General features: G+C 39.0%; 1 protein-coding gene across 3 annotated transcripts in view; it reads left to right on the top strand.

The window, feature by feature from the left end:
• The window catches only part of LOC126993832 (5-exo-hydroxycamphor dehydrogenase-like), a 28,081-nt gene extending 16,494 nt beyond the window's left edge, over positions 1-11,587 (top strand). For all 3 annotated transcript variants that reach the window (XM_050852971.1, XM_050852970.1, XM_050852972.1), the window contains 6 exons: positions 1,473-1,691; positions 2,205-2,343; positions 7,607-7,668; positions 7,829-7,955; positions 9,405-9,523; positions 10,995-11,587. In XM_050852971.1, coding sequence (XP_050708928.1) covers positions 1,488-1,691; positions 2,205-2,343; positions 7,607-7,668; positions 7,829-7,955; positions 9,405-9,523; positions 10,995-11,057 — 714 coding nt within the window. In that variant the 5' untranslated portion in view covers positions 1,473-1,487 and the 3' untranslated portion in view covers positions 11,058-11,587. The remainder of the gene's footprint in view (positions 1-1,472; positions 1,692-2,204; positions 2,344-7,606; positions 7,669-7,828; positions 7,956-9,404; positions 9,524-10,994) is intronic.
• Positions 11,588-12,509: the final 922 nt, after the last annotated feature.

Here is a 12,509-nt window from a genome sequence, read left to right as displayed (position 1 = left end):
GGGGGGTAGTTTGAGGGATTGGAGCGGTCACCCTTCTTAGGCACATGGATATAAAGTGAGGAAAAAAAGTGCCTGATAAATATCAAGTGACAGCTTTTTCATAGATCCATTGACACCAGGAATTTCATCGAAAAGGAGATAGTTCAAACCAAAACTATTCATGAATTTAGAGCTAAGCTTGATAAATTGTAATTTGGAAACGGAACCCCACGAGTGTAGCTGCATATCGCAGCTAGGTAAATACAAAAAGAGAGGATGAGGAGGAGGTATTAAAAAGAATCGTAATTCTATATTAGAAAGGTGCCTTGATACTTCCCTCGTGCAAAATCTTAAGTCATAGGAAGGCGGAAATGAGATGGAAGGATGTTGAAAAGCTTACCATTGGAATAGGGTTAAATAATGAAAAGCTTTAATTTTTCGAATAGTACTTTGGACAGCATAGGGATGAGATCTGTTAAAAAATGTCCAGGAAGATCAGGGAGGAGGCAGTAGAGGCATCCAATTAGCATAAAAATGGTGATAAAAGAGAGGAGAGAAGGAACGCTGCTGCTGAAATTTTAGGGTAGCAGAAAGTCAGTAGCAGAGGGTGAGTTGTTGAGTCGAAAAACAGTGATGTATAGGTGGGGTAACGCCACCCATCGTTTGCAATGCATGATCCATACAGGATTTGTGTAGGAGTGTGCCTTTATCTTGGGGCATTTCAATTATTCCAAGCTAAACAGTTGTCTTCTCAACATTGCAGACTTTGCCCTTTATATTTGCGGTGCGTATCCCTAAAAGACAGATCTGGGATGGCAATATAAATGATTGATTGATAAAAAATATATATGTAAGTGAGATATAGGTAAAAATGTTTGCAGTCAATTACATATCATAACTACTCCCTTCATGAGGGTACCAAGGCACTAAGATCTTTGGTAAGCTTCCCATATTTTGATGGTAGCCTAAAGTCTATATGATAAAGTTATCTAACCGGAGCCCATACTTTAATCAGCTAAAGCATGTGGCTGCTCTGATTCATATGGAATGAGCTAAGATTCTGAATTTCAAATCGTTGTCGATGTCGTTGGTTTATATATGAGACGATTAAAGGATTGTTGACTGGAAAGCTAAATTGATGCCAACAATATAGGCACCTCTGTAAGATCACGATACGACATGAGTGGCCGGGTGTCAAACGAACTGCGAGAGACAGAATCGGCAAATCCTGTTTGGAAAGAATGTCAGCGCCAGCTTTAACTATAGAGGCAAATGGTATGGTTCCGTTGTTGATCCTGGTTAGCGAATTGTGTTTGCGACAACAATGAGTGTAGGAAGGCAATGAAATGTCTAAAGTTTAGTACTAGAGCTACTTGACTGATTCATCTGGATAGGTTTCATGATTGGGGGCGTCTCTCTGGCAAGGGTTGTATAATTAACATATCTTATACATATTTCCTTCCATTGCTCACTTCTAATATTTTTTTACTCAGTGCGGACACACTGTTATGACCTCCGCTCCGCTCTTCGGGACGTACTCTACCCATACCCTGTGTCCTGCCGGTACTCCTGTAGTTTCCCTGCCCCCCGCCCTCACACCAGAGCTTGCCGCCCCTATCAACTGTGCCCTCGCTACTATGGTCAACGCCGTCTCCAAACTGCCACCCTTACCGCCTCCGGGTCATCCTGGAGCCTCTGTAGCTCTGGTACAGGTAAGCAATGGTAACACACACACACACACACACACACACACACACACACACACACACACACATCACTCCGTGGCGCAACTGGTAGAGCGCTGCGCTGCCAGGCTTCACGGTCTGACAGGGCGGCGGTTCGAGCCCGCTCAGACCGGATTCTTTCTGTTGACTAGGAGTGGTTACTGTGCCCCCTTGAACAAGGGGGATGGGGTGTGTGGTGTGTGAGGTCCTGGCAGTACCCATAGATCGACGATAAAGAGCTCTTGCTCATGTCGGGAGGGTACCTGCTGGCGATTACGAGTCCAACACGCGATCAGGCCGTGGTGAATTACACACAAACACACACACACACACACACACACACACAACCTAAAAATCAGCAAACCATCTAATTAAACAATTTCACACAACAGCCCACAAATAATCTATCTTATTGTTTAACTAACAAACAAACTTACAAAATATTTACTCCTGGGAATGGTGTAATACTATTCATCTCGTTCGACTTGTCCTTTCTTACAGGGCGCCGGCATGCTGGGAATGTATGCTTCAGCCCTTCTTCGGGAACTGGGGTTCTCCAAGGTACTGTGTGTGGATGTCAACAGACTACGACTGACAAGAGTGGTTGAATTTGGGGCCACTCCAGTACATCCCGATCAAGGTGGGAGAGGAGGAGGAGGAGGAAGAGGAAGAGGAAGAGGAAGAGGAAGAGGAAGAGGAGGAGGAGGAGGAGGAGGAAGAAGAGAAAAGGAGGACAAAAGAAGGCTTATTGGCTCATTTTGAGGTTACCCGCTTTGGTGATTTAATCTGCTCGACAGTGACTTCGTATCTACAAAGTAGATGAAAGCATTTCGGTATTCAGCTTACTTCTGACGCAACGAAATAATGGTCGATTCGATTTTTAAATGAGCTGATGTTATGCGCTCTGACTACCTCTGAAGAAAGATTGTTCCAGAGGTGGATGGCACGATTTGAAAATAAACTCCTGCCAATGACTGTACTATAGTCTGTCGAATCTAACTTGAGCTTTTAGGCGCGGCTCTCCTGAGCCGCGCTAATGCCACATCACCCCATCACTCTCCCCAGAGGAGCGCGCTCTCTCTCTCTCTCTCTCTCTCTCTCTCTCTCTCTCTCTCTCTCTCTCTCTCTCTCTCTCTCTCTCTCTCTCTCTCTCTCTCTCTCTCTCTCTCTCTCTCTCTCTCTCTCTCTCTCTCTCTCTCTCTCTCTCTCTCTCTCTCTCACTCTCTCTATATATATATATATATATATATATATATATATATATATATATATATATATATATATATATATATATATATATATATATATATATATATATATATATATATATATATATATATATATATATATATATATATATATAGATATATATATATATATATATATATATATATATATATATATATGTATGTATGTATGTATGTATAGATAGATAGATAGATAGATAGATAGATAAATAGACAGGTAGATAGAAAGATAGATATTAATAGATAGATAATTAAAACTGTGATAATCACATCCTAACGATGCCATATATCTGGAAATCGAGAGAGTTACCTTTTGAGCGACATCCTTAATCAAGAAACTACACTCAGCAGGTAAAGAACACAATCGAACTGCGTGGATAAGAGATTTTCTTATCGGTAGAAAACATCGAGTGTCACTCAACGGACAAGTTTTCGAGTGGCTTTTAGTCACCAGTGGAGTTCCGTAAGGGTCACCGCTGTTACCATTACTCATTATCATATACATGAAAGATTTAAAAATCGTGATGAAATCCACCCTATCGAAGTTTGCTGATAATACTTTAGTGAGTAGAAAAGCCCTCACAACGACTGGGTGCGGAGTTATCCAAAAGGATCAGATCATCAAATAGCCTTAAAAATTTAATATATGCAATAAACTATATTAGTGTAAAATCGTGCAGCTTGAGTTCAGAACCAGTAACCGTGTACACAACACAAGTTTGGCATTAACAACCCCCATCCCACCCCCCGAAGAAAAGAAACAGCTTAGTAAGTGTCTCGTTCTTAATTTTGATTTATACCTGACAGTTAATTTTTGCTTACAAAAAAAAAAAAGAATTTTTGCATCATATTGATAAATGACGTCTATATACATATACGATGAAAAATTTAAACTTGTGAAGATCCTAAAAAAATATCAAACACGGGTTCTCTTTTGATCTCGAGGGGAAGTTCCTGGTCTTGCGTTCTTGTGTTCTATTTCTTACTTTGAAATAGAAGATTATGGAAAAACAACACCTTGAATAATATTACTAAGCCATTGTTTTTTTTAGTTCTTAGACTCTCAATGTGACGTAGCTCTTTTTTTCCCAAACCAATAAATCTTACAGTAGTTTCCCTTAATGAAAAATAACGATAAAGCCCAATAAGACACAGTTAGTAGGGTTTTTTTCTAATGAGGTTTCTCCAACCCTTATACAGCATGCATTGTGCTGGGATTCATTTATTTTATTATATGCATCAGTAACAGAAACAAAACAAAAATTCTTCCTATCGAAATTTGCTGGTCACACTATTTTCCCGTGGAAACACCCTCACGACGGCCGGTTGCCGTCTAAAATGACCTTGAATAGAACAGATCTTGGGGTGGTCATCAACAGTGACCTGAAACATAACAAAATCTACCGGCGCTAGAGGCCGAAACGTAGAAAAAATGCATATGATAAAGCCAATATTATGCTCTTTTTCATATCCAAGGAAGTTTGAGTGTAAGACTCCAGAAATAATGTTGTCTTTATATAATTCGACGGTGGTAAGACCTCAACTGGAATATGCCGTGAAGGTCTGGTCCCCTAATTAATTACAGGAAAGACGTGGAATTACTACAGAAAGTTCAGCGACCCGCTACGGAAATAATGTTACCCTTAAGCGCCCAATCGTATGAAAACGACTCAAACAACACAATATATTTATGCTGGAAAAGAAACGCTTGCGAGGAGATTAAATTTGGGTCTTCAAGTAACAAGTTCATTAATGTCGATCACTTCATTTTTTTTTTCTCTAAACTAACTTAACAACGCGGAATACCGGTGCACGAATTCAAACGTGACAGTGGCAGATCATTGGCAGGGGTTATTTTCTAGCAGTCATTTGTCAGTGGAATAACCTTCCTGCAGAAGAAAAATATAGAGAACCATTTACTTCTTTAATTATTACACTGACAATGACGTCCTTACATCAGAAGTAATCTGATCTTAGGAACCGAAGTCCTTTCATCTGCTCTGCAGGAATTGAAGTCCCTGTCAAGCAGATAAAGTCAATAGAGCGGGCAACCTCGTTATGAGTCAGTCAGCTTAATGTTGCATAGCTATCCCTGGTTTCAGGTTTGCTCCTCCTCCTCCTCCTCTTTAAGGCAGTATTGGTCACCTAACAGATGAAAGCGGCTTGCTTACACAGATCAGTAGACATATGGTCTAAATCCTGAACAAAAATTTCGCGTCTGGATATACGGTCGAGAACACTGAGGATGTCCCAGAGCTCTACTCCACAAAAGGGAATTACGTCCCTGGAAATTGGCACGATTGACGAACGAGATGTGCACAAATTTGACATAAATAAGCCAACAGGACCCGACAACTAGTCACTCAGATAAGTAAAAACACTCAAGCAGCAAATACTTTAGCCGCAACCTACCGGCATCTTTAATCGGTCAATACAACAAAGTTCCCGAAGATTGAAAGCAAGCGGACATTACACCTATCTTCAAAAACAGAGACAAGAAATTGGCCTTAAACTACGTACAAGCAAATAAATTTAACGTTAGTACATGGCTGTTAAGATTCTTGAGATCATTAGTTAAACCTGTCAAGTTTGTAGAAGATAACAATATAATTCCTGATACCCAGCACGGCTTCAGGAATAATCATTATAGAATTAGAATTAGCGTGGCTAGTAACGAATTTTTGGCTCTGGTTTCGAGTCCCGACCTTTGCAGTCGGTGCGCAGCCCACCCACTGATCACCCTTCCTTTCGGAATGGTCGATAAAAGGGTACCTGGGATAACATGGAGAGGATATACTATGGCAACCCGGATGTTGCACTGGCCCTGTGTCCTGCTTCTCATCCACCACATACGTACGGGCCAATGGTGCGGAGATGAGTCAATAGCTTCATGATGGCCGCGGTCATGTGAAGCCGTATGTTCTCAGCTTTATCTTTTTACCTTACCAACATATATATGACTACTGGGATATCATATCCCCAGTGACGTTATATATCTAGACTTTCAATAAGCCTTGACAAGGTGCCACAAGAACGACTCCTCAGGAATCTGAAGTCAGAGGGATTAGGAGAGGGATTAGGGGCAGGGGAGGCGATGGCCGAGCATGCGGGCGTGGTGAGCCCGTGGACCTAGGTTCGAGTCCCACCGATACACGTTGACAATTTTCAACCATCGCCGAGTGGGAAATGATTACCCACTTCATGCTAAGATCTTCAATCAACCCTTAAGCCGGCGTCACACTGGACCAAATCTGGCAAGCACGAGCATTTGCTGGCAGCTTTTGCTCGCAGGATGGCTCGCTCGCGAGCTTTTGCTCCTGCGTTTAGCTCGCCGCTTGGACGGGGAGCAGCTCGGCGAGCCGCGAGCAGGCAGTCAAATGAGCTCTTTGGTGCACCGATATGTGAATAATATATATTGCCTAGTGTATTGGATCCGTATACCCATGATATTAGAGAACTTATTCACACACTCGTTTGATGTTTGATGGTGTTGTAATAATTTATAATATTGTGAAAACTAGTGTTGGTTTTTATTTTGATTTCTGGATCCCTGACCAAGACCAAGACCACCCAGCTGAAGTAAACACTCGCCATGACCACCTTCGCTCCTAGTTCTAGAGTTCATTGGTCCTCCGGTATTATGCATTCTTTAATATTTAGAGTCAGGGACCATCCCGAGTTGTGGTACCACAGCCATCCACATTTATTTAAGTCTACGCTGAAGAAAGTTATGATGTTGTACACACCATGGGTCTCCCTCCCTTCTCTTCAGCCATGACCGAACCCAGACTCGTCTTTTCTTTTTCTGAGCTCGTTGAATAATGGCAAGTAATGCCGTCACAGCTGCACAATTAGCCGTAATGCGAGGCGTAGGTGTAGTAGGCGCCATGGTTGAGGCTTTGTTTACAATGTTGCTCGTCGCTCGCCCCTCGTCGCTCGTCAGTGTGACGAAAACAGTGACTTGCTCACGAGCAAAAGCTGCCAGCAAGAGCTCGTGCTCGCCAGATTTGGGTCCAGTGTGACGCCAGCTTAACTTGGACACTGTTGAAGTGGAGCACCCCATGGGCAAAGTTATATACCACGGCAGCCACTATAAATAAAATTCGCCTGTGCCACTAACAGGCTGGGGTCGTCCAAAAGACCCATGAAAGCCAACTCCTTTAAGAATCTCATTGGTCATCACTTTGCTGCGCCAGTGGTGACCTGAAGGCATCCGAGCAAAAGTACATAAATGCCTTAATCATTTCTGCAGGGCACTCAAATGGCTGACGATTCATTATAACTAAAACAAGCAGCCTCGTAACTAGCCAACAGGCTTTCTGCTGCCTGCTCATCCATGTTTCCATGTTCCTGTTCCCTTTTCCTCCTCCTACGCCTCCCTCTAATTATTATACATCATATTATCGTGAACACAAATATGCACTCAGTCTTATATGGTTCAGTGGATGATTTTTTTTAGCACATATACTTAAGTATTACACGGAATGGTATATTATACAATTTGATCATAAAATTCTACCCATTTACTTATTTGATATAATATGTATACCTAAAATTCATAATGTATTTGATGTTTATACATTACCTCTTAATGATCTATGTATTGGAACTTACTCTAAAGATGACACAAGCTCCATTTTTCTCTCTACTTCACAGAAGAGGAGATGATTTCCACTGGGAGTGTCGATGCAGTTTTCGAGGTGTGCGGGAACAAAGAGGTAACGCACACACACACACACGCACACACACTCTCTCTCTCTCTCTCTCTCTCTCTCTCTCTCTCTCTCTCTCTCTCTCTCTCTCTCTCTCTCTCTCTCTCTCTCTCTCTCTCCGTATATTTCCGTCAGTGTCTCCATCTATAAGGCTGCCTCTCTGCAGGTGGTGAGTCAAGGTGTGAGAGCGTTAAGAGAGGGAGGAACCTACGTGCTGGTGGGGCTCGTCCACCCAGACTCCCACCTGCTTGTTACAGCCCAGGCCCTTATCCTCAAGTGTCTGACAGTGGTGGGTGAGTGTCATCATCATCTCCATCACCATCCTTATCATTATCATCACCACCAACAGATCGTCATCATTATCATTGCTGTTACCCTCCTCATTATTATTGTCGCCATAATTACAATGAGTGTCATGTGCACCCACACCGATTTGCTCCTCTAGCTCATACCTATACGCCCTAAATCTTGTATGCAAGAGTTAATCAGTATCTTCATCTGGTAAACTTTAGAACAGCCTTTCCTCATCTTTATTTCCTTCTTACTACAACTACAAAGCTTTCAAGAATGGACTATCAAGACATCTCTCCAACCGATACTTATGTTTATTGTAACTTTTGATTTCTTTTCACTATCAGTGCCTCTGCGGTGTTATTTTTCTGGGTGTTTATTGCCCTTGACTGCCTCCTCACTGTAAAAATAGTCATGGGTGTATCTCCAAGGTGGTCTGAGTTTCATATTGATCATTGACGGGAATAGAGTCAACTTGCCCATTAGTTTGGTCACTGGGAAGAAAAAAACAAGATTTTTTTGTTGATATCGTCAACATTAAGCTCTATTGAGATAGTAATTTCAGCGAAAATAAAATGGAACAATAAGTGCTCCGCTTTGTGTTCCCAGATCACCTCCACCTCCCCAAGGGCCAATGGGACGAGACCCATATGGACGCAGCCTGGTGCACAACAGCCCCCCCCAGCTTACCTTACCCCAATTAATAATTACCTGATAACAGTACAGACTTTTTTTTTTTTGCTCAAAAAGAAAAAAAAAAAACTAGAAACAAAACTGAAAAAAGTTTTTATGAAGTTGTGTGAATATCCCCGAAAGTACGTTTTAAGATGTTATATGTTTTATAATTTTATAATGATATGGTATAAATAAAGAAAAATAATGAGTTTGCCTTTGCCTTCACAACACGGCTGCTTCAACTTGTTAGACGCATTACCCTCACCCTCACCTTCATGCAACTGAGGCATTTACGGTGCCATAACAGTACAGTAATCAAAACATACATCGTACCGAAATTCGTGGCAAATATCATAATTAATACAATGCAGCACAATAGTTTAGGCTGGCGAGCATCACTGAATAGCATCAAGTGAGGGGCTGACTTCACACTGTCGCCTCATAAGACCCCCTCCCACCTTTCCGAGTAAGTATTGTCCTTGAAAAGGAGGGAACTAGGACCCGATACTCTGCTATAGCTAATGTATGGAATGGGTGCATGATTGAGCACAGAACCACGCACAAAAGGAACATTACATTGAAAATAGTTATTAAGATTTATTTTACCATATTAAATATTTTATTTTTCACATATTTAAATGTTGACCTAGATCTTTATAGGTAGCCCCAAAGATTATACGTTTCATTAAGCTTACTCCTTCCATATATTTCTTTATCACAACACTGAACTTCAGACGGCTTGAAGCTTCCTTATCCCCTGATCCCCACTTCTGCAGGCGTACACAACTACTCCACTAGGCATCTCCATGAGGCGGTATCCTTCCTGGCACAGCACCACAACCGCTACCCCTTCGCGTCCCTTCTCGGACCTACCTACCCACTTTCGGACTTCCGGGTGAGTTAGTGAATGCAGCGTTCAAAAGTTCTTTTAAAAAAGTGGCTTTAGATAAATCTACCCCGGTAAATGCAAACAAAAGTTAATAAATTAACTAAGAAAATTATTGTCATGGAGATGACCCAACATAACATAAGCTCATCTTTCGGTGCAGAGGTACAGACAGACACTTGGAGTACTCAACAATTACACAGACTCTTTTCAATTAATCATGAGATGCATTGCTTTCCTTAATAGTCTTAGGGGCTCAGGTTTGATGCATTGTGTGTTGGAAATAATCAGTTTCATCATGTATATACCTGATTGATGATGAAAAAGTAATAAGAATAAAAATATTATAATTTCTTTCATCTAATACGATTAGACTCTTTTTTCTAAACATAATAACTACAGAAATAATGATAATAATAACAATAATAATAATTATAACAGCAGTTATGATAATAAAATAACGATACTTATAATTATAAAAAATAATAATCATAAAAATTATAGTAATTGTTAAAATAATAAAATAAAAATGATGATGATGATGATGATGATGATGATAATAATAATAATAATACGTATAAAGTCAAGAACAAGACAAGTTGAATGTTACCCAGCACCGGAATCAAACCACCGCTGTTGTCTGCCTCACCACCCGAGGGCGGCCGGTTCGATTCCGGTGCGGGGTATCATTCAATAATAACAATAATAATAATAATAGTAATAATAAAAGTAATAATAATAATAATAATAATAATAATAATAATAATAATAATAATAATAATAAGGATAATAATAATAATAACAATAATAATAATAATAATAATAATAATAATAATAATAATAATAATAATAATAATAATAATAATAATAATAATAATAATAATAATAATAATAATAATAATAATAATAATAATAATAATAATAATAATAATAATAATAATAATAATAATAATAATAATAATAATAATAATAATAATAATAATAATAATAATAATAATAATAATAATTATTATTATTATTATTATTAATATTATTATTGTGTGTGTGTGTGTGTGTGTGTGTGTGTGTGTGTGTGTGTGTGTGTATTATTATTATTATTATTATTATCATTATTATTATCACTAAAATCAGTATTTTTCACATACTAATTTAATTAGTTACATGATTCCTTACTTACTGACTTTTTACTCAGCACCAGATTCGAAGTAATGCGTAGCCCGACATGCAATCCGACGGTCCATAATAATAATAATAATAATAATAATAATAATAATAATAATAATAATAATAATAATAATAATAATAATGTTACTAATGAAAATAACAATGATCATCATAATACATAGCATATTAAGGTCATATGAGAGAAAATGAATATGAATGGGCACCAAGACAATTGAGCACATTGGAGAGGTCGGCTGTTTTCGTAAATAGTTGTAAAGAGAGTAAACTAAAATGATAAGCTCTGTGGTTATTTCAGAACGCGGTTGATGTTGCCCGATCCGGTCAGTTCTTTCGGGTGGCAGTCAACCCTCAACTCTAACTTTGTACATGAACGGATCTTTGATGGATGTGTTTATGTTCTTACTTTCTTTGTTGTTACTGCTTGTGTAGGAGCACAGATACTCGTACATAGATACAGATAAGCAGATAGAGAGATAGATGGATAGATAGGTAGAAAAAGAGATAGATAGATAGAGATAGATTCACACACACACACACACACACACACACACACACACACACACACACACACACACACACACACACACACACACACACGTATTTTTATGGAGAGAGAGAGAGAGAGAGAGAGAGAGAGAGAGAGAGAGAGAGAGAGAGAGAGAGAGAGAGAGAGAGAGAGAGAGAGAGAGAGAGAGAACTATAGCTATAGATAAATAGATAGATACATAGATATATAGATAGATAGATAGATATAGAATGTAGATAAATAGATAGATAGATATACACTTATATAAGTGTGGCGGCTCGTGGTAAAAAAAATTTGGGGGGGCTGCATAATAATTTCAAATTACAATATAATGTTAAAATTAAAATTATAGTACTTACTTATTTTGCATTTAATTATCCACCAATTCTAATGGCACAACAGTCAAGTCAGGGATTTCAGGGTCCATATACATAAAACTTATTACTACTAGCAAACAGCCCTTAAGACTAACATATTCCTGTTAGCCTTAACATTTTTCTGTTAAGCGCTAAAACTGGCAGATAATTCACAAAGCTTGTTATGGCCTTAACAGCACTTAGGGTAACAGCGGCAGGGACCACTTGCGCCTAGCAAACAACTGTTTGCAGGATTGCTTATGTTCTAATTGTAACTCCTCCCTTATTTGTTGACCATTTTTCTTCATTCAAAAAGCATTTTAGTTAGGAAGGATAGGAGATTGCTATAATTTTATTTTTATATAATAGTAAAAATAAAATTAAGGTCGATGAAAAAAAGTTTTTTCTCAAAAATAAAAATCAACTTCAAACAATAGTTTCCATGGCAGACCTAATTCCTTATTTATACTTTCATAAGCTGCAGTAGGAAATATTTGTGTACTAAGCATCCAGGTACTCGAATTTTATTATATTTCGCCATATTTCAAAGTAAAAACCAGTGTTCCACTGCGTAAAATCAATGAAATATTAATGCAAAATACATCTGATGCGGATACATAGATTTGTTTGTTGGATTTACGAATAAAATAGGATATAGTTCCTCGCGAGTAAATACGAGAATATGTTAGTGAATACTAAATCAATTCTCGTTTTCTTCTGTAGTAGTGCGAGAGAAAGTTGAAGTTTCAGAAGACACAAAAGAATACCTAAAATAAAAACGAGGTGAAAACATCTATTGCAACCAGTAATTCCGCGGTAACTCATGCCAGGACTCAGGTAGTGTTAAAACTGGCTAGTAGTCACGAATCACGGACGTAATGCACTATTTGTTTAACTAACACAGAGGGCGGACGGCCGCGCACGGCAG

The sequence above is a fragment of the Eriocheir sinensis genome, unplaced genomic scaffold, assembly GCF_024679095.1.
Source record: "Eriocheir sinensis breed Jianghai 21 unplaced genomic scaffold, ASM2467909v1 Scaffold683, whole genome shotgun sequence".
NCBI lineage: Eukaryota > Metazoa > Arthropoda > Malacostraca > Decapoda > Varunidae > Eriocheir > Eriocheir sinensis.
This window is presented reverse-complemented; position numbering and strand designations above follow the sequence as displayed.